Here is a 23343-nt window from a genome sequence, read left to right as displayed (position 1 = left end):
ACAGTTTTGATTTGGTTTTAGTCATTTGAAAGTATATAGAGAAATTAGGTCCTTAAATGGATTAACTTAATATCGCATATGACTCATAAATGGTTTATTGAGCTTACATTAACTAGAATTAGAGCATGTCCTGAATAAATGAAAAAATAAACAAGGCATCTTCAATAAAACGACAACACACCACTTTAAAGCTCATGCAAATATGATTAGCTTGTTCAGTATTTAAAATGTGCCCTGCAGGGATTTGGGCTTGTAACCTACTGCTCGTAGACTCAGAGTATGTAATTGTTCGAGCAAATGGATCTGCTTTCGCTGCGTCCATAAGGAGCCAGCGGATGTTCAAAGAGACAACCAGTTGCTCCGCATCCTGTCAAGCCAAAAGTACTCACGTGCGTGTCACGGCGGAGCATCCTCGACCTGTTGCATTGGAAGAAGAACGATATTACATTGTGGCAGTAATAAATTAACAACATTTTAGGGTGCTCATACAGGTATGTGTTATTTGGAAGTTGAATAACAAAAGAATAGTTAATTTTGATAAGCCCCTATAGAGGCGTCTCTGTTTGTTCGCGTCTCAATCTCTGGCATTGTGCGCTGGTGGGTTCGGCGCTCAGGAGGGGACCATGGTAGTGGTAGAGCTGGAGAAGGAGGTGCTCCCGCTGCCTCCACGGTACCGGTTCCGAGACCTGTTGCTGGGTGACTGGCAGGCTGATGACAGGTAGGACATCTATTCCAACTTGTTTATTCAGAAGAAACCTGTGTTGGTGCACAACAATCTAGCCTACCCATGGTACCCTGTAATTGATCACAAGTTAAATTAATCGTCATTTGCAGTCCCTCACTAAGCTAAGAAATTCATTTTTGCGTTGCCATCGCAACCAAAAAAGAGAACTAGGCTACTGTAATAATGTCATTTTTATTGATCTGGCTCTGTTGATGGCGCTGTGAAAGACGATAGGCTACAACAAGCCACTGTGCAGCAGCAACAGGTTTCATAATGGAAAAGACTGGACTAAATGCACAGACTCTATGTTAATGCTTGTGTGTGTGTGCATGCGTGTGTTTGCATAGGCATTATGTTTTTTCAGCTATGCATCTTGTCCATGCGTGGAAGTCAGGCATGGCAAATCCATTTTGATATTTATAATTATGAACGTACATTTGGGAAAGTGTTAATAATTAAGTAGTAATGTGAGCCTCTGGCAGCCATTCATTTAGTAATTATACCACCTATCTATTATTTATCAAGCCTTAGATTGGGTTGATTTATCATGCTCCCTTTCTTTACCCTGGTATGGCCAGGGATGTTCCAAAAGCAGAACATATGGCCCTACTAAGAGTGTCTATTAACCTGTAACTTAACCATCCATTTTCAGGAGAATATATTTGTTTTGGTTTCCCCATGCATATTTATTAATAAGGGTATGCTTGCCACCTATATTTCGTTATAGGGACTAATGCAATACTGAACCACCATTTCACAACTGGACCCCTGGTTGGTAGGTGAGAAATGATGAGCAATACAGCAGGTTGACATTTTATTGGAATGAGTTTTGTCCTGGAGGCATAACTGAGCGATTTCAGATAGATAGGCCAGCTGCAAAGTCAAAATTTATGACGAAAACACTAACCTGCACCAAAACACTTGCTTGTGGTCTTCCTCCTGAGTGGGTGTTTAAAAGCACATAATTGAAGACTATATGTACTGAACAAAAATATAAACGCACATGTAAAGTGTTTGGTCCCATTTTTCATGATCTGAAATAAAAGATCCCAGAAATGTTCCATATGCGCAAAAATATTATTTCTCTCAAATTTGGTGCACAGATTTGTTTACTTTATTTCTCCTTTGCCAAGATAATCCATCCACCAGACAGGTGTGGCATATCAAGAAACTGATTAAACAGCATGATCATTACACAGGTGCCCCTTGTGTTGGGGACAATAAAATGCCACTCTAAAATGTGCAGTTTTGTCAGACAACACAATGCCACAGATGTCTCAAGTGTTGAGGGAGTGTGCAATTGGCATGCTGACTACAGGAATGTCCACCAGAGCTGTTGCCAGAGAATTGAATGTTCATATCTTGATCATCAGTGCCCGACAATGTCATTTTAGAGAATTTGGCAGTACATCCAACTGGCCTCACAACTGCAGACCACGTGTAACCACGCCAGCCCAGGACCTCCACATCTGGCTGAGGAGTATTTCTGTCTGTAATAAAGCTCCTTTGTGTGGAAAACTCATTCTGATTGGCTGGGGCCTGACACCCCAGTGGGTGGGCCTATGCCCTCCCAGGCCCACCCATGGCTGCGCTCCTGCCCAGTCATGTGAAATCCATAGATTAGGGCCAAATGAATGTATTTCAATTGACTGATTTCCTCCTATGAACTGTAACTCAGTAAAATCTTTGAAATTGTTGCATGTTGCGTTTATTTTTTTGTTCAGTATAAAAAGGGTTGAAGAAGGCTTCCATTTAAACAACGTTATCCAATACTACAGGGGCAGTAATACTACGGTTGAATGGCCCTGGTCGCAAAAATAAACAGTAATGCTATAACATTACTGAAACAATATCTGAGATATGTCACAAATGGGGTGTTATAATCGTATTTGTCTCTCAGAGCTGAAAAGGACCCTAGCTTCATTTACGATACTATTATTTCCCATGAACTCCCAAAGGCCTTATTGTTAAGTGTGAAGTACAGGCCTTGTGGTCTGTGCATGGTCATCCTCTCACCAGTAGCCTCTTGTAATGTGTAACCTCACTCAGATGGGGAGAAAGATAAATCCTGGTTACAGTTCAGTGGTGAAAGCCAAGGTTGTCTTTAGCACAGTGAGACACTTTCCCTTCTTCAGAATGCAGTTAGAATGTGATCTACATAGATATCTGTCCAACCAACCCCTAGAAAGAGTAGAACATCTGTCTTCTTGGTATTAACTAAAACACCGTAGCCAAATGTCTGAGGAGGAGGATGGAAAATGCATATGACAGAAACAAAGTGGACATTAAGTGGGGAACATGGGGGCCATAAACATCAGGGCTGTCCCCATTGTCTGCATGGCTGAGAGCTTCCAGGAACACTGAGCAGATGTGCTTCAACTGCTGCTCCCAGAGAGAGCACATTGTTGTACTACTTATGTATAATGTATTCCCTGCTGTAGTGTTTTGGAGATGGCTGGGTGCTCATCACTCCAAAGGCTTCAGCAGGCACAGTGCTGCTCCGAGCGACACTGTAGGATCTCTTCATGTTCACTCTGCACTCCTCTTTGTTGAATGTGGCAGCAGACACACTCTCACACACACACTCTCTCTCTCACGCACGCACACGCAAGCACGCACGCATGCACACACACACACACACACACACACACACACACACACACACACACACACACACACACACACACACACACACACACACACACACACACACACACACACACACACACACACACACACACACCCCCCCCCCCCTCCTCTAATCCCACACCCAGTAGTTGGAACTAAGTGCCACTCCTCTTCAATGGTACTGGGTTTCAATAAGAGAAAAGTGACTAGATGATGTTTGAAGCTGGTTCGGTAATAGGAATGTAAGGGTGTGTGTGTGTGAGGTCGTGTGAGGTCGTGTGAGAGAGAGTTAGTGAGAAAAAGAGTGAGAGAAGGACAGAGACAGAATGAAAGCGAGAAGGAGGGATGCAGGGCATTTTATCCTATCCTGATTCATGGTGTTGATCCCATTGGCTGTGGGAGTATTACCAGGTAAAAAATGGACTTGGTGCAGAAGAGAGTCGGCTGATTAATGGTGACAGACAGCTTAATTCCCAGGCTGAATCACAGACAGTTTGTCCCGCATGTCACAATGTTTGCTCTATTAATCAATGCTTCAACACTCTCCCACTTACACACACACACACACACACACACACACACACACACACACACACACACACACACACACACACACACACACACACACACACACACACACACACACACACACACACACACACCTGCAAACACACACACGCAAACAAACAAACACGTACATACTCACACAAGAATCCTCACACACATGCTTACATACGCACACACACACACACACGTACATATCACATACTCACACACACACACAACCAGAGAATGTTCATACATCTACGTAAATAGTCACACATGTTCACACATCCAGGCACACACACGCTTGCACGCATAAGTTGTCTTTTTTCACACACACACACACACACACACACACACACACACACACACACACACACACACACACACACACACACACACACACACACACACACACACACACACACACACACACACTTGTGCTCTGGGAAAACACACATTACTGAGCCCTTTAACTCCCTCTCCACTCCTTCGCCCATGGACCCTCTTCCCCCTTCACTATTTCCTCAACACATAGTACCATGTCGTTACTTTACCCTCCTTGAACTCCCTCCTCCCCTTCCCATGTTTGTTTTGATTGCTGGACTGCCTCTTGTCTTCACACACCACAAATACTCTGCTCAGACCTCCACTGAAGCAGCCTCATGGCAAACATTCCTGTAAGCTCGCGAGATCAGGCAGCTTACAAGGCTACTGCTCAAGGCCTCTCGTCTGGATTCTGAATTTAACTACTGCAGTGGTGTTATTGTATGGTTTATGCTGTGATATGCTAAAAATATTCATTTGTCAACTATCAGCGAACATTATTGTTACAGACAGTACCTTCTGTTAGCAGATATGACACAAGTATTGTAAAGGTTCATCCTGAGCTGAAATGCAATGATCACCACAAAAGACAACAGTTTACAGCTTGAGGTACAGCTGTAAACTCTTGTTATTTTCTGCTGATTATTGCCTTTCAGCTCAGAGGGAACCTTTACAATTGCTTCCCTCGTTTGTTTGACCTATCATCATCGTATAGGTCAGGTGAAGGGAGCAGGACTTGCTCCCTCATTGGTTGTTCCATGTGAGCGGTTATGGAGTTGTCTAGTGACGAGGATATTTTCCTTTCATTAGTAAAGCAGTGATGGTCTTGAATCAAGCCCTTGATGGACCATTTGTACACAACCCAGAGCTTAATACTTCATCAAGTGTTTGTTTGATGGTTGTCTATACACAACAAGAATAATGTCTGTGCAACCTTCATACTTGGCGCTCACTATGGCATGGCAATCTATTCTAGTGCCAATGTCTCGCTCCAACACCCACTTGTCAGTCTGAGGTTGGATGACACACACACACACACACACACACACACACACACACACACACACACACACACACACACACACACACACACACACACACACACACACACACACACACACACATAGGGAAAGGAATCCCCCCCACAGTATGACTTGTTTGGCTGAATTGTTTAGAGTGGAATGAGACAGTCTCGTCACAGCAGCCAGTCTCAGTGGGGCTTGGAGCAAAGTCTGGTATTATCATACAAATGAGAGCTTTTTGTCTTTAAGACAAAATCTCTTTTTGACTGTCGCCTTCCCCCATCATCCCTCATTCAATCTCACCCACATCTCGGCTATTTTCTCTCCCAATGCTCCAGCTCCTTTTGGCCCTCTCTCCAAGGCTCAGTTTGGCAAGGATGAAAGAACCGGAACATGATTAGTAGCCATTGAAACTGCTAATATTCATAGTCTGCATCTCCCTGATCACTATGAGGAAGTGATCTATTGCTGCTCAGTATCTAGATCTGAGGATGGTTTTACATCTTGTAAATTAACTCATCTAATGTGATTCTCTCCGATACGGAATCCAACATTACAGAGAATTATGCAGCACAATGGTTGATACGAGGGAGAGAATAGTACAAAGAGAGTGATACAGAGATACAGATGGAGTCTGTGATCAGATCTGAGGCAGGAAGAGAGGAGGTGGTGGAAGTGAGAGGGGCATTGTGGGTGTCGGAGTCCACAAAGCTCTAATGAGCTTCCTGATTGATGTGAAGTGTTTTGGGTAACCCTCCAACACACCCAGTAGGTAAACATTAGCATCAAAGTAAACAAAAAGAAAACGTTTTAATGTGAATTAATTTGGTTGAGGTTTTTAATTGGCAGACAGAATCATCGACAATGTTTAGCCCTGAAGCTGAGGCACGGTGGGCAGATAATGGCGGCATCTCAGCCTTGACAAATTAAACAGTGCCGGTGTCCCTGACTTTTAATGACAAAAATAAACCTCCAAAAAGCTAATTAATAAGACCAAAGAGTACTATAATAGTACTGTATAATGTTGGGGCTGCCTCCATACACTGTACCATAATAATACTGTATAATGCTGGGGCTGCCTCCATACTCTGTATCATAATAATACCGTATATTGCTGGGGCTGCCTCCATACTCTGTATCATAATAATACTGTATATTGCTGGGGCTGCCTCCGTATTATGAATCATAATAATACTGTATATTGCTGGGGCTGCCTCCATACTCTGTATCATAATAATACTGTATAATGCTGGGGCTGCCTCCATACTCTGTATCATAATAATACTGTATAATGTTGGGGCTGCCTCCATACTCTGTATCATAATAATACTGTATAATGCTGGGGCTGCCACCATACTCTGTATTATAATAGTACTGTATAATGCTGGGGCTGCCTCCATACTCTGAATCATAATAATACTGTATAATGCTGAGGCTGACTCCATACTCTGTATTATAATAGTACTGTATAATGCTGGGGCTGCCACCATACTCTGTATTATAATAGTACTGTATAATGCTGGGGCTGCCTCCATACTCTGAATCATAATAATACTGTATAATGCTGGGGCTGCCTCCATACTCTGTATCATAATAATACTGTATAATGCTGGGGCTGCCTCCAAACTCTGTACCATAATAATACTGTATAATGCTGAGGCTGCCTCCATACTCTGAATCATAATAATACTGTATATTGCTGGGGCTGCCTCCAAACTCTGTATCATAATAATACTGTATAATGCTGGGGATGCCTCCAAACTCTGTACCATAATAATACTGTATAATGCTGGGGCTGCCTCCAAACTCTGTACCATAATAATACTGTATAATGCTGGGGCTGCCTCCAAACTCTGTACCATAATAATACTGTATAATGCTGGGGATGCCTCCATACTCTGAATCATAATAATACTGTATAATGCTGGGGCTGCCTCCATACTCTGAATCATAATAATACTGTATAATGCTGAGGCTGCCTCCATACTCTGAATCATAATAATACTGTATAATGCTGGGGCTGCCTCCATACTCTGTATCATAATAATACTGTATAATGCTGGGGCTGCCTCCGTATTATGAATCATAATAATACTGTATAATGCTGGGGCTGCCTCCGTATTATGAATCATAATAATACTGTATAATGCTGGGGCTGCCTTCATACTCTGTATCATAATAATACTGTATAATGCTGGGGCTGCCTCCATACTCTGTACCATAATAATACTGTATAATGCTGAGGCTGCCTCCATACTCTGAATCATAATAATACTGTATAATGTTGGGGCTGCCTCCATACTCTGTATCATAATAATACTGTATAATGCTGGGGCTGCCTCCATACTCTGTACCATAATAATACTGTATAATGCTGAGGCTGCCTCCATACTCTGAATCATAATAATACTGTATAATGCTGGGGCTGCCTCCATACTCTGTATCATAATAGTACTGTATAATGCTGGGGCTGCCTCCATACTCTGTACCATAATAATACTGTATAATGCTGAGGCTGCCTTCATACTCTGAATCAAAACAATACTGTATAATGTTGGGGCTGCCTCCATACTCTGTACCATAATAATACTGTATAATGCTGGGGCTGCCTCCATACTCTGAATCAAAACAATACTGTATAATGCTGGGGCTGCCTCCATACTCTGTATTATAATAGTACTGTATAATGCTGGGGCTGCCTCCATACACTGTACCATAATAATACTGTATAATGCTGGGGCTGCCTTCATACTCTGAATCAAAACAATACTGTATAATGCTGGGGCTGCCTCCATACTCTGTATCATAATAATACTGTATAATGCTGGGGCTGCCTCCATACACTGTACCATAATAATACTGTATAATGCTGGGGCTGACTCCATACTCTGAATCAAAACAATACTGTATAATGCTGGGGCTGCCTCCATACTCTGTATTATAATAGTACTGTATAATGCTGGGGCTGCCTCCATACTCTGTATTATAATAATACTGTATAATGCTGGGGCTGCCTCCATACTCTGAATCAAAACAATACTGTATAATGCTGGGGCTGCCTCCATACTCTGAATCATAATAATACTGTATAATGCTGGGGCTGCCTCCATACTCTGAATCATAATAATACTGTATAATGCTGGGGCTGCCACCATACTCTGTATCATAATAATACTGTATAATGCTGAGGCTGCCTCTATTCTCTGAATCATAATAATACTATATAATGCTGAGGCTGCCTCTATTCTCTGAATCATAATAATACTATATAATGCTGGGGCTGCCTCTATACTCTGAATCATAATAATACTGTATAATGCTGAGGCTGCCTCCATACTCTGTATCATAATAATACTGTTTACAGCTGGGGCAGCCCCAACATTATACAGTAAAATAAAGGTTTTGTCATACCCATGTTATGCAGGCTGATATACCACATCTTTATGCTAATCAGCATTCAGGGCTCGAACCACAAGGATTATAATATTGTATAATGCTGCATCTGCCTCCCTGCTGTGTACAATATTGCTTTCTTCCCTCTCGTGGTCTAAGTAAGAATGCTATGTATCAGAACATTGTGTACCTCACCTCTGGTCACAGTGTAACGTATAAAACCTCCCTTTCTGCAGTGTTCCTCTCCTAGCCTTAAGAGTGTATGAAGTGTGATAATTGACTGCTAAGAGATAGTTATTATATGAGGGATCATTTGATAAGAACTTGTTGAATCCACAGTGAGATAGACCCTACGCTATGTCCTTTTTACATTTTTATTTCACCTTTATTTTGACTGGGAAGATTGAGACCTAGGTCTCTTTTCCAAATGTGCCCTGTATAATACAATAATAAATATAAAATATTTATACACTATATATACAAAAGCATGTGGACACCCCTTTAAATGAGTGGATTCAGCTGTTTCAGCCACACCCGTTGTCTATGCAATGTCCATAGACAAACATTGGCAGTAGAATGGCCTTATTGACGTGCTCAGTGACTTTCTGCATGGCACCGTCATAGGATGCCACCTTTCCAACATGTCAGTTCATAAAATGGCTGCCCTACTAGAGCTGTCCCGGTCAACTGTAAGTGCTGTTATTGTGAAGTGGAAATGTCTAGGAGCAGCAATGGTTCAGCCGCGAAGTCGTAGACCAAACAAGCTCACAGAACAGATCATCTGTCCTCGGTTGCAACACTCCCTACCGAGTTCCAAACTGCCCCTGGAAGCAACGTTAACACAATAACCTTTCATTGGGAGCTTCATGAAATGGGTTTCCATGGCCGAGCAGCCGCACCCAAGCCTAAGATCACCATGCACAATGCCAAACTTTGGCTGGAGTGGTGTTAGGCTCGCCGCCATTGGAGCATTGGAAACGCATTCTCTGTAGTGATGAATCACGCTGTCCGATGGACGAATCTGGGTTTGACGGATACCAGGAGAACACTACCTGCCCCAATGCATAAATCCTCATCAATCTACACACAATACCCCATAATAACAAAGTGAAAGCAGGTTTTTAGAATTTGTTGCTAATTTATTACAAATACATAAGTATTCAGACCCTTTGCTATGAGCCTCGAAATTGAGCTCAGGGGCATTCTTTTTCCATTGTTCATCCTTGAGATATTTCTACAACTTGATTGGAGTCCACCTATGGTAAATTCAATTGATTGGACATGATTTGGAAAAGCACACACCTGTCTATATAAGGTCCCACAGTTGGCAGTGCATGTCACAGCAAAAACAAAGCCATGAGGTCAAAGGAATTGTTCGTAGAGCTCAGAGACAGGATTGTGTCGAGGCACAAAAAATGCCTGCAGCATTGAAGGTCCCCAAGAACACAGTGCCCTCCATCATTCTTAAATGGAAGAAGTTTGGAACCACCAAGACTCTTCCTAGTGCTGGCCGCCCTGCCAAACTGAGCAATCGGGTGAGAAGGGCCTTGGTCAGGGAGGTGACCAAGAACCCGATTGCCACTCTGAGACAGCTCCAGAATTCCTCTGTGGAGATGGGAGAACCTTCCAGAAGACTTGAAAATAAGGGAGAGCCGCACACTCTAGGAGCTCAGATGCAAAAATTGAATATCCAACATTTACAAAAATGTAAATGTAAAAATGTTTCGACGTTGGATATTACATTTTTGCATCTGAGCTCCTAGAGTGTGCGGCTCTCCCTTATTTTCAAGTTTTCTACTCCGCTAGCCAGCACCTCGCCTTAATAGGTGTGCGTTTCTTTTTCTTCTAGATAGAACCTACCAGAAGGACAACCATCTCTGCAGCTCTCCACCAAACAGGCCAGACGGAAGCCACTCCTCAGTAAAAGGCACATGACAGTTGGAGTTTGCCAAAAGGCATCTAAAGGACTCAGAACATGAGAAACAATATTCTCTGGTCTGATTAAACCAAGATTGAACTCTTTGGCCTGAATGCCAAGCATCACGTCTGGAGGAAATCTGACACCATCCCTACGGTGAAACATGGTGGTGGCAGCATCATGCTGTGGGGATGTTTTTCAGCGGCAGGGACTGGGAGACTAGTCAGGATCGAGGGAAAGATGAACGGAGCAAAGTACAGAGAGATCCTTGATGAAAACCTGCTACAGAGCGCTCAGGATCTCATACTGGAGGCGAAGGTTCACCTTTCAACAGGATAACGACCCTAAGCACACAGCCAAGACAACGCAGAATTGGCTTCGGGACAAGTCTCTGAATGTCCTTGAGTGGCCTATCCAGAACCCGGACTTGAACCCGTCTATGCATGTGTGTGTGAGCCTATGTTGTGTGTGCATTGTGTGTTGGAGTGTCAGTGTAGTATGTGTGAGTGTGTGAATAGAGTATAGTGAGTGTGCATAGAGCCAGTGCAAGAGAGTCAGTACAAAAGAAATGAAGACAAAAAAATTATAATAAAGGGGGTCAATGTAAATTGTCCAGGTAGCCATTTGATTAAGTGTTCAGCAGTCTTATGGCTTAGGGGTAGAAGCTGTTCAGGATCCTTTTTGTCCCAGACTTGGGCGCTCCGATACCACTCGTTGTGGGGTAGCAGAGAGAACAGTCAATTTTTTATTTTATTTTATTTATTTTATTGAACCTTTATTTAACTATGACTTGGGTGGCTGGAGTCTTTGACAATTTTTAGGGCCTTCCTCTGACACCGTCTGGTATAGAGATCCTGGATGGCAGTGAGTTCGGCCCCAGTGATGTACTGGGCCGTATGCCCTACCCTCTGTAGCGCCTTGTCGCCCAATGCCAAGCAGTTGCCATACCAAGCGGTGATGCAGCCATTTAAGATGCTCTCAATGGTTTAGCTGTATAACTTTTTGAGGATCTGAGGACCCATGCCCATTGTACCCCTGCACATTGACTCGGTAATGGTACTCTGTGTGCATAGCCAAGTTATTGTTACTCATTGTGTATTTATTTCTCGTGTTATTATTATTATTATTATTTTCTCTCTGCATCATTGGGAAGGGCCCGTAAGTGATTTGAAGGGAACGTTCTGTAAAGTTGTGAGAACATTTGTTGTTAGCTCGGTAGAGCTTGGCTAGAAATCGGTTTGATTAAAAGGGTATTGAGCACACTTACTTACTGTCATTGGGCGTACACAGTGCACAGCCCTGGTAAATGATGACTTTCATTTTGTGTGCAGGGGGAAAGGGCGAGCATCAGAGGCTCAAGCAAGGATACACAATCACATCCGTCACAGTGCAGAAGACGACTAGTGTTTTCCCTCATATCATACTAACTGTATACAGCAACATGATCTTCCTCCCTCCAGGCCTGTGGTTGGCCTGAGGCAGCTGTAGGGAGGATAGACCAGAGAGCCTTGAGCAGACCCTGAGTGGTTATCTTATTCTCAGGCAGTGAGGCGTACGACCTCTGAAGGAGCGGCCGCATTAAATCCTCACTTTTATGTTTAACGAATGTTTATTTCCTGCCCAAACGCTATGCGTTAATGAGCCTGGTATGAGTATTCCCTGAACGCTGCTTTCTAGTAAGACAAGCACTGTCAACACACAGTAGCTTGCTGCTGGGTAAAATACAAGGGGTGGCTAGCGCCCAGCCTATTGGCTGCCTCTGCTGAACTGGAGTCAGTGCTGTCTGCTTCAGATAGGTAAGACCTTGTGACATCAGTGTGCGGGTTGGAGAGACGGGGGGGGGGGGGGGGGGCATCCCCATTCAAGGTTGGTTAGTGTTATCCGGGATCTTTGGGACGTCCCTACCCTAAACCCTAACCCTAACCTTAACCCATACGCTTACCCTAATCATAAAAATGAACCTTAACCCTTACCTTAATTCTTACTTAAACCATTTTAAACGTCAACTTCAATGGGGTAGCAAGGACCATTAGAGGTTCCAAGTCCATTCTATTCATTCTGTTTCTATGTCTGCTACTGCATTGGGGGTGGGTTTCCTAGGCAAGGAGCAACAAAGTTTCATCCCATTGTTAAGAGTTCATGATACACTGTATATATATATATATACTGTATATTAAACGGTGATGGCGGTTATTTGATTTTCATGGCGGTTACACGGTTATACAGTAATTGTGCCAGCCTATGTAGCAGTACACTGAAGCATGGGAATCAGAAGTAAACCTATACAGCTGAGTAATGACGACAGATAGACTACAGGGATGGGTGTTTTCATAGAAATGTCATGAATTAAATCCAAGGCCTCCTTCAATGTTACGTTACATAAAGCCTTGTGTCATAGTTACCCATATAGCCTGTTAGGCTGCCAACTTCATGTTCTCCTGAGGGCTTGTTACTGATATATACACTACCGTTCAAAGGTTTGGGGTCACTTAGAAATGTCCTTGTTTTTGAAAGAAAAGCAAAAAATTTTGTCCATTAAAATAACATCAAATTGATCAGAAATACAGTGTAGACATTGTTAATGTTGTAAATGACTATTGTATCTGGAAACGGCTGATTTTCAATGGAATATCTACATAGGAGTACAGAGGCCCATTATCACCAACCATCACTCCTGTGTTCCAATAACACGTTGTGTTAGCTAATCCAAGTTTATCATTTTAAAAGGCTAATTGATCATTAGAAAACCCTTTTGCAATTATGTTAGCACAGCTGAAAACTGCTGAAGCAATAAAGCTGGCCTTCTTTATTCTAGTTGAGTATCTGGAGCATCAGCATTTGTGGGTTCAATTACAGGCTCAAAATGGCCAGAAACAAATAACTTTCTTCTGAAACTCGTCAGTCTATTCTTGTTCTGAGAAATGAAGGCAATTCCATGCGAGAAATTGCCAAGAAACTGAAGATTTTAAATGGACCAAAAATTTGCTTTTCTTTAAAAAACAAGGACATTTCTAAGTGACCCCAAACTTTTGAAGGGTAGTATATATATATATATATATAAAAGTTTTTTTTTTGGTTTTGTTTTTTTTACACATACAGTGACTCTTTGCTGACCTCTTTACACCACACATGATTTTATCCACAAACGTGTTATGAATATGTTATGTAAGATAAGACCTACATAATGTTATCTAGCAAAACAATAGTAAATTCCCAAAAGCCAGGCTTGGAATAAGACAAAAGAGACTGGAATGCAGGATGGATGAAAGAAGGCCATAGGAAAGGATCAATACCTCTGATGTTATCTATCTGCCTCACAATGGTCTTGATCAATAAATAAATAACCTCTCTAGAAATAATAACTAACCAAGAAATAACCTCTCTAGAAATAAGAACTAACCAACAAATAACCTCTCTAGAAATAAGAACTAACCAAGAAATAACCTCTCTAGAAATAAGAACTAACCAACAAATAACCTCTCTAGAAATAAGAACTAACCAACAAATAACCTCTCTAGAAATAAGAACTAACCAACAAATAACCTCTCTAGAAATAAGAACTAACCAACAAATAACCTCTCTAGAAATAAGAACTAACCAAGAAATAACCTCTCTAGAAATAAGAACTAACCAAGAAATAACCTCTCTAGAAATAATAACTAACCAAGAAATAACCTCTCTAGAAATAATAACTAACTAAGTATTAACCAATCTACTCTACTGAAAATGCAATACATGGTGTATGGTTGCATAAGGGTATTTTGTCAAATGCAATTATCCACTATAGTGTGGAGGGATCACAAACATATCTTATCGCTTCTCTCTCTCTCTGTGTGTGTGTGTGTGTGTGTGTGTGTGTGTGTGTGTGTGTGTGTGTGTGTGTGTGTGTGTGTGTGTGTGTGTGTGTGTGTGTGTGTGTGTGTGTGTGTGTGTGTGTGTGTGTGTGTGGAGGGATCACAAACACACGTCCATCTGATCGCTTCTCTCCCGGTACCAAATCATATTAGTGTAATACGCTGCAGGAATTGTATCGTGCTCCAAGCAGCCCATGAGACACTGAGAAGAGGGCACAGAGATGAATCAGCTCATATTTCACCCCTTTTCCTTTGCATGTGTCCCCTCGGAGGAAATATGAAATGGGCTATGAAATAGAATAAAATTCATTCTCATTTGATCAAATGTTAAATAGCTGTACACATCGGCGTACAATACATCATGTAGAATGAGGAAATTGGTAGATGCAATGCCACAGATGGTCAGATTGTCATTGTCTTTCTGAGTAACTGGAATAAGAAAACATCTACAGTATTTAGTTGAGTAGCAGTGGTTTATCTGTTGTGATTGGTAGTGGTAGGGTGAAATAAGGGTCTTTACTGAATAGAGGTCTTAGCTACAATAGGAATCGATTGTTCCAAGTAAATCCTACTTCACTTACTGTAGTTCAAACCCAAAGTGTCCTATCATAGCTGACACCCAATTCTTTCTGCAGATATATTGGAATCCTGTTCTATCACTCGAAGCCATTTAACCCCCCATTCAAGTAGGATAAAGAGAGACGAGCCCGTGTGTGAGTAAACACAGGTTCCCGGAGTGAGAGAAGAGAGTGATGGAGACAGCCAGGGATGGAGGAGGATTCACTGAGATGGGGGGATGAAGGGAAGGTAGCATGGAGGACAGCTGCACTGATGATGTATGGCGTGGCTTAATCAATAAAGATCTAACATTAGAGCTTGGCTGGAAATGGGTTGTAGTGAAAGGCTGTTGAGCACACATGCTTACTGTCATTGTGGCCTGCACAATGCACAGACCTGGGAAATGATGACTTTCATTTTGTGTGCAGTGTGTGAAGGGATTGTGGGGGCAGGGGAAAGGTGAGCATCGGAGGCTCAACCAAGGATATACTTTCATATCAGTCACAGTGCAGAAGATGACTGGTGTTATTTTCCCCCATAGCATACTAACTGTATACATCCGCATCCTAGAGAGAGAGAGCGGAAGAGAGAGAGAGAGAGAGAGAGAGAGAGCAGTAGAGAGAGAGAGCAGTAGAGAGAGAGAGGGAATCTTGAGGTGTTACATCTAGAGCCTTGAGACTCTGATAAAACCTTTTGTATGGGGATGTGAGGAATCTGTCTACAGTGGTGTGTTGATATAACCATGTCTGTGTTCAGCTGGTGAATGTGTTGATAAAAACAATGAATTATGTTCTCTGTCTCTTCACAGTGAATACATACTGTACATTCTCAGTTCTGTATAAAAATAGTAAAATAGAAAAAATACGTGTTCTCAGGTTGAGGAAGGGGAACAGATTTTTCCTTTAGCAAAGAAATGTAAAACCCTCCTTTTCCTCTTCTTGAACTTTCCTTTATCAATACCCAGTGTGTATCTGGGTCAGGGTCGCGTTGTCCCTGCCTGGCTCTCCTTCAATGGTGGAAGCAGAGTGGAGCACACCTAACACTGTGAGACTAGGCTGCCATAGTGGTGTGCAATTTCCTTGCCTCCTGTCGCCCCATTGAATTCCCCTCTCCTTATTTGTAGGCTGTGTGATTGGCATTGTTGCCGCACTCTTTGTCTGCCCGTTCCTGTGTCTCCAAGTCATCTCTGACTGCTCTTTAACTTCCCCACTCTGATTTAAACAGTCACTCATTAATCCTTTATCTATCACCTTTGTTCTTCTACATTTACATTTACATTTAAGTCATTTAGCAGACGCTCTTATCCAGAGCGACATACAAATTGGTGCATTCACCTTATAATATCCAGTGGAACAACCACTTTACAATAGTGCATCTAAATCTTTTAGGGGGGGGGGGGTTTAGAAGGATTACTTTATCCTATCCCAGGTATTCCTTAAAGAGCTGGGGTTTCAGGTGTCTCCGGAAGGTGGTGATTGACTCTGCTGTCCTGGCGTCGTGAGGGAGCTTGTTCCACCATTGGGGTGCCAGAGCAGCGAACAGTTTTGACTGGGCTGAGCGGGAACTGTGCTTCCTCAGAGGTAGGGAGGCGAGCAGGCCAGAGGTGGATGAACGCAGTGCCCTTGTTTGGGTGTAGGGCCTGATCAGAGCCTGAAGGTACGGAGGTGCCGTTCCCCTCACAGCTCCGTAGGCAAGCACCATGGTCTTGTAGCGGATGCGAGCTTCAACTGGAAGCCAGTGGAGAGAGCGGAGGAGCGGGGTGACGTGAGAGAACTTGGGAAGGTTGAACACCAGACGGGCTGCGGCGTTCTGGATGAGTTGTAGGGGTTTAATGGCACAGGCAGGGAGCCCAGCCAACAGCGAGTTGCAGTAATCCAGACGGGAGATGACAAGTGCCTGGATTAGGACCTGCGCCGCTTCCTGTGTGAGGCAGGGTCGTACTCTGCGAATGTTGTAGAGCATGAACCTACAGGATCGGGTCACCGCCTTGATGTTAGTGGAGAACGACAGGGTGTTGTCCAGGGTCACGCCGAGGCTCTTAGCACTCTGGGAAGAGGACACAAGGGAGTTGTCAACCGTGATGGCGAGATCATGGAACGGGCAGTCCTTCCCCGGGAAGAAGAGCAGCTCCGTCTTGCCGAGGTTCAGCTTGAGGTGGTGATCCGTCATCCACACTGATATGTCTGCCAGACATGCAGAGATGCGATTCGCCACCTGGTTGTCAGAAGGGGGAAAGGAGAAGATTAATTGTGTGTCATCTGCATAGCAATGATATGAGAGACCATGTGAGGATATGACAGAGCCAAGTGACTTGGTGTATAGCGAGAATAGGAGAGGGCCTAGAACAGAGCCCTGGGGGACACCAGTGGTGAGAGCACGTGGTGCAGAGACAGATTCTCGCCACGCCACCTGGTAGGAGCGACCTGTCAGGTAGGACGCAATCCAAGCGTGGGCCGCGCCGGAGATGCCCAGCTCGGAGAGGGTGGAGAGGAGGATCTGATGGTTCACAGTATCAAAGGCAGCAGATAGGTCTAGAAGGATGAGAGCAGAGGAGAGAGACTTAGCTTTAGCAGTGCGGAGAGCCTCCGTGACACAGAGAAGAGCAGTCTCAGTTGAATGTCCAGTCTTGAAACCTGACTGATTAGGATCAAGAAGGTCATTCTGAGAGAGATAGCAAGAGAGCTGGCCAAGGACGGCACGTTCAAGAGTTTTGGAGAGAAAAGAAAGAAGGGATACTGGTCTGTAGTTGTTGACATCGGAGGGATCGAGTGTAGGTTTTTTCAGAAGGGGTGCAACTCTCGCTCTCTTGAAGACGGAAGGGACGTAGCCAGCAGTCAAGGATGAGTTGATGAGCGAGGTGAGGTAGGGGAGAAGGTCTCCGGAAATGGTCTGGAGAAGAGAGGAGGGGATAGGGTCAAGTGGGCAGGTTGTTGGGCGGCCGGCCGTCACAAGACGCGAGATTTCATCTGGAGAGAGAGGGGAGAAAGAGGTCAAAGCACAGGGTAGGGCAGTGTGAGCAGGACCAGCGGTGTCGTTTGACTTAGCAAACGAGGATCGGATGTCGTCAACCTTCTTTTCAAAATGGTTGACGAAGTCATCCGCAGAGAGGGAGGAGGGAGGGAGGAGGATTCAGGAGGGAGGAGAAGGTAGCAAAGAGCTTCCTAGGGTTAGAGGCAGATGCTTGGAGTTTAGAGTGGTAGAAAGTGGCTTTAGCAGCAGAGACAGAAGAGGAAAATGTAGAGAGGAGGGAGTGAAAGGATGCCAGGTCCGCAGGGAGGCGAGTTTTCCTCCATTTCCGCTCGGCTGCCCGGAGCCCTGTTCTGTGAGCTCGCAGTGAGTCGTCGAGCCACGGAGCAGGAGGGGAGGACCGAGCCGGCCTGGAGGATAGGGGACAGAGGAAATCAAAGAATGCAGAGAGGGAGGAGAGGAGGGTTGAGGAGGCAGAATCAGGAGATAGGTTGGAGAAGGTTTGAGCAGAGGGAAGAGATGATAGGATGGAAGAGGAGAGAGTAGCGGAAGAGAGAGAGCGAAGGTTGGTAGGGCGCAATACCATCCGAGTAGGGGCAGAGTGAGAAGTGTTGGATGAGAGCGAGAGGGAAAAGGATACAAGGTAGTGGTCGGAGACTTGGAGGGGAGTTGCAATGAGATTAGTGGAAGAACAGCATCTAGTAAAGATGAGGTCAAGCATATTGCCTGCCTTGTGAGTAGGGGGGGAAGGTGAGAGGGTGAGGTCAAAAGAGGAGAGGAGTGGAAAGAAGGAGGCAGAGAGGAATGAGTCAAAGGTAGATGTGGGGAGGTTAAAGTCACCCAGAACTGTGAGAGGTGAGCCATCCTCAGGAAAGGAACTTATCAAGGCGTCAAGCTCATTGATGAACTCTCCAAGGGAACCTGGAGGGCGATAAATGATAAGGATGTTAAGCTTGAAAGGGCTGGTAACTGTGACAGCATGGAATTCAAATGAGGAGATAGACAGATGGGTCAGGGGAGAAAGAGAGAATGTCCACTTGGGAGAGATGAGGATTCCAGTGCCACCACCCCGCTGGCTCGATGCTCTAGGGGTATGCGAGAACACGTGGGCAGACGAGGAGAGAGCAGTAGGAGTAGCAGTGTTATCTGTGGTAATCCATGTTTCCGTCAGCGCCAGGAAGTCTAGGGACTGGAGGGTAGCATAGGCTGAGATGAACTCAGCCTTGTTGGCCGCAGACCGGCAGTTCCAGAGGCTGCCGGAGACCTGGAACTCCACGTGGGTCGTGCGCGCTGGGACCACCAGGTTAGAGTGGCAGCGGCCACGCGGTGTGGAGCGTTTGTATGGCCTGTGCAGAGGGGAGAGAACAGGGATAGACAGACACATAGTTGACAAGCTACAGAAGAGGCTACGCTAATGCAAAGGAGATTGGAATGACAAGTGGACTACACGTCTCGAATGCTCAGAAAGTTAAGCTTACGTTGCAAAAATCTTATTGACTAAAATGAAGAAAATGATACAGTACTGCTGGCTGGTGGAGTAGGCTAGCTAGCAGTGGCTGCGTTGTTGACTTTGAACATGTAGCTGACTAGGTAACCTCGATAGTTTCAGTACTACACCTTGTCATGATACAAAGCAACTTTGTAGCTAGCTAGCTAACATAACACTAATCAAGACGTTCCTTTGTAATGTATTTAGTTTCTACAATGCTGCTCGTCGGTAATAGTTGGCTGGTTTAGGAAAAATGGCGTCGCGGGGGACGGAAATAGCTGGCTAGCTAACCTCGATAATTACTAAACTACACAATTATCAAGCTATGACAAAGACAACTATGTAGCTAGCTAGCTAACACTGCACTAGTCAAATCGTTCCGTTGTAAAGTATTAGTATCTACAGCGCTGCTAGTCGGTAACGGTTGGCTAGCTAGCAGTGGGTTAATGATGACTAGCTGTGTTGACTAAGTCTGGCGTCGCGGCTGGCTAGCTCACCTTGATAATTACTCTAAACTACACAATTATCTTAGATACAGAGACAGCAAAGACAACTATGTAGCTGGCTAACTAACACTAACACTACACTAATCAAGTCGTTACGTTGTAATGTAATAGTTTCTACAGTGCTGCTAGTCGGTAGAAGTTGGCTAGCTAGCAGTGATGACTAGCTAGCTAGCAGCTAGCAGTGTTGACTACGTTAGGAGGACGAAGATAGCTAGCCTCGATAATTACTCTAAACTACTCTAAACTACACAATTATCTTTGATACAAAGACGGCTATGTAGCTAGCTAAGAAGAATTGCTCAGATCAAACAAATCAAGCCGTTGTAATGTAGTGAAGTGTAATATTACCTGTGGAGCGAAGCGTAGTGCGACTGCTCGCTCCAGACCGCTCCAGACCGCTCCAGACCGAAATTCTAAATAAATGCATTGTGGGTCTTGGGACACACCAGGCGTATCTCCGCTCACAGAATGTTTATTGGGAGTTAGGTGACAAATGAAATCTCTTAATCGCTCAATTAAAGAATTCAAATGCACGTCATTGTCAATGCACACTATCAGTGTGATTTGTAAGAGCTTTTTAAATGCCTTATCTTTTGAGAGAGTCCTCTTTTTTTCATTTAGTCTTTTCTATGTACTTTTGAATCGGCATACTTACTATCAAAACAAATCCACAAAGTTAGTCAAATGGAAGTTAAATTGTTCTACCTTTTGTATTTCTACCTTTTTACCTCTTTCTACCATTGTATTGTGCGCGATGTCTAATATTAAAGAAGTCTCGAGGTATTGCTCGCCTGTGGTAGAGTATCTTATGATAAGCTGTATACCACACTATCTACCAAGAGGGTTCTCATCCATATTATTCGTAGCCGTCTATTTACCACCACAGACCGATGCTGGCACTAAGGCTGCACTCAACCAACTCTATAAGGCCATAAGAAAACAAGAAAATGCTTATCCAGAAGCGGCGCTCCTAGTGGCCGGGGACTTTAATGCAGGCAAACTTAAATCAGTTTTACCAAATTTTTACCAGCATGTCACATGTGCAACCAGAGGGGAAAAAACTCTAGACCACCTTTACTCCACACACAGAGATGCATACAAAGCTCTCCCCCGCCCTCCATTTGGCAAATCTGACCATAATTCTATCCTCTGGATTCCTGTTTACAAGCAAAAACTAAAGCAGGAAGTACCAGTGACTTGCTCAATAATGAAGTGGTCAGATGACGCGGATGCTACACTACAGGACTGTTTTGCTAGCATTGTCTGGAATATGTTCCGGGATTCATACAATGACATTGAGGAGTATACCACCTCAGTCATCGGCTTCATCAATAAGCGCATCGACAACGTCATCCCCACAGTGACTATACGTACATATCCCATCCAGAACCCATGGATTACAGGCAACATCCGCATCGAGCTAAAGGCTTGAGCTGCCGCTTTCAAGGAGCGGGACAGAAATCCGGATGCTTATAATAAATCCCGCTATGCCTTCAGACAAACCATCAAACAAGCAAAGCGTCAATACAGGATTAAGATTGAATCCTACTACACCTGCTCTGACACTCGTCGGATGTGGCAGGGCTTGAAAACTATTACGGACTACAAAGGGAAACCGAGACGCAAGCTGCCCAGTGACGCGAGGTAAGCAACACTGAAGCATGCACGAGAGCACCAGCTGTTCTGGATGACTGTGTGATTATGCTCTCGGTAACCGATGTGAGCAAGACCTTTAAACAGGTCAACATTCACAAAGCCGCAGGGCCAGATGGATTACCAGGGGGCAAGTGTCTTCACTGACATTTTCAACCTCTCCCTGACCAAGTCTGTAATACCTACATGTTTCAAGCAGACCACCATAGCCCCTGTGCCCAAGGAATCAAAGGTAACCTGCCTAAAGGATTACCACCCCGTAGCACTCACATCGGTAGCCATGAAGTGCTTTGAAAGGCTAGTCATGGCTCACATCAACAGCATCCTCCCGGATACCCTAGACCCACTCCCGGATACCCTAGACCCACTCCAACTTGCATACCGCCCCAACAGATCCACAGATGATGCAATCTCAATCGCACTCAACACTGCCCTTTCCCACCTGGACAAAAGAAACACCTATGTGAGAATGCTGTTCATTGACTACAGCTCAGCGTTCAACACCATAGTGCCCACGAAGCTCATCACTAAGCTAAGGACCCTGGGACTTAACACCTCCCTCTGCAACTGGATCCTGGACTTCCTGATGGGCCGCTCCCAGGTGGTAAGGGTACGCAACAACACGTCTGCCACGCTGTTCCTCAACACTGGGGCCCCTCGGGGGTGTGTACTTAGTCCCCTCCTGTACTCCCTGTTCACCCATGACTGCGTGGCCAAACACGACTCCAACACCATCATTAAGTTTGCTGACCGGTTGCATCCCGGCCTGGTATGGCAACTGCTCACCATCTGACCGTAACGCACTACAGAGGGTAGTGCGTACGGCCCAGTACATCACTGGGGCCAAGCTTCCTGCCATCCAGGACCTATATACTAGGCGGTGTCAGAGGAAAGCCCATAATATTGTCAGAGACTCCAGTCACCCAAGTCATAGACTGTTTTCTCTGCTACGGCACGGCCAGTGGTACCGGAGCGCCACGTCTAGGACCAAAAGGCTCCTTAACAGCTTCTACTCCCAAGCCATAAGACTGCTGAACAATTAATCAAATGGCCACCAGACTATTTACATTGACCCCCTCCCCCCCCATTTGTTTGTACACTGCTGCTACTCGCTGTTTATTATCTATGCATAGTCACTTCACCCCAACTACATGTACAAATTACCTCGACTAACCTGTACCCCCACACACTGACTCGGTACCAGTACCCCCTGTACAGTATATAGCCTCGTTATTATTATGTTATTGTGTTACTTTTTACTATCTTTTTTACTTTAGTTTATTTGGTAAATATTTTCTTAACTCTTCTTGAACTGCACTGTTGGTTAAGGGCTTGTAAGTAAGCATTTCACGGTAAGGTCTACACTTGTTGTATTCGGCACATTTGACAAAACAAGTTTAATTTGATTTGATTTGTATACCCGTGTGGCTCAGTTGGTAGAGTTGGTCCCGTGTGGCTCAGTTGGTAGAGCATGGTGTTTGCCATGCTAGGGTTGTGGGTTCGATTCCCACGGGGGACCAGTATGGAGAAAAAAATGTATGAACAATGTATGAAATGTATGCATTCACTACTGTAAGTCGCTCTGGATAAGAGTGTCTGCTAAATGACTAAAATGTAAATGTAATGTATTGTATGAACTGCTGTATAAAGGTTGTGATGGGTCAGTAGTGCTGTGATGGGGATGGTCAGTGTGAGGTCTGTTATCTCTCTGGTCCTCACTCGTGTCAGTGCTGTGATGGGGATGGTCAGTGTGAGGTCTGT

At 44.3% G+C, this 23343-nt stretch overlaps 1 protein-coding gene across 1 annotated transcript in view; it reads left to right on the top strand.

Moving 5' to 3' along the window:
* Positions 1-403: 403 nt before the first annotated feature.
* Positions 404-23343, top strand: part of LOC106598152 (potassium channel subfamily T member 2) — an 82296-nt gene continuing 59356 nt past the window's right edge. Inside the window, exon 1 of the mRNA XM_045715407.2 lies at positions 404-718. Coding sequence (XP_045571363.1) covers positions 624-718 — 95 coding nt within the window. The 5' untranslated portion in view covers positions 404-623. The remainder of the gene's footprint in view (positions 719-23343) is intronic.

The sequence above is a fragment of the Salmo salar genome, chromosome 03 (genome assembly GCF_965601325.2).
Source record: "Salmo salar chromosome 03, fSalSal1, whole genome shotgun sequence".
Taxonomy (NCBI): Eukaryota; Metazoa; Chordata; class Actinopteri; order Salmoniformes; family Salmonidae; genus Salmo; species Salmo salar.
This window is presented reverse-complemented; position numbering and strand designations above follow the sequence as displayed.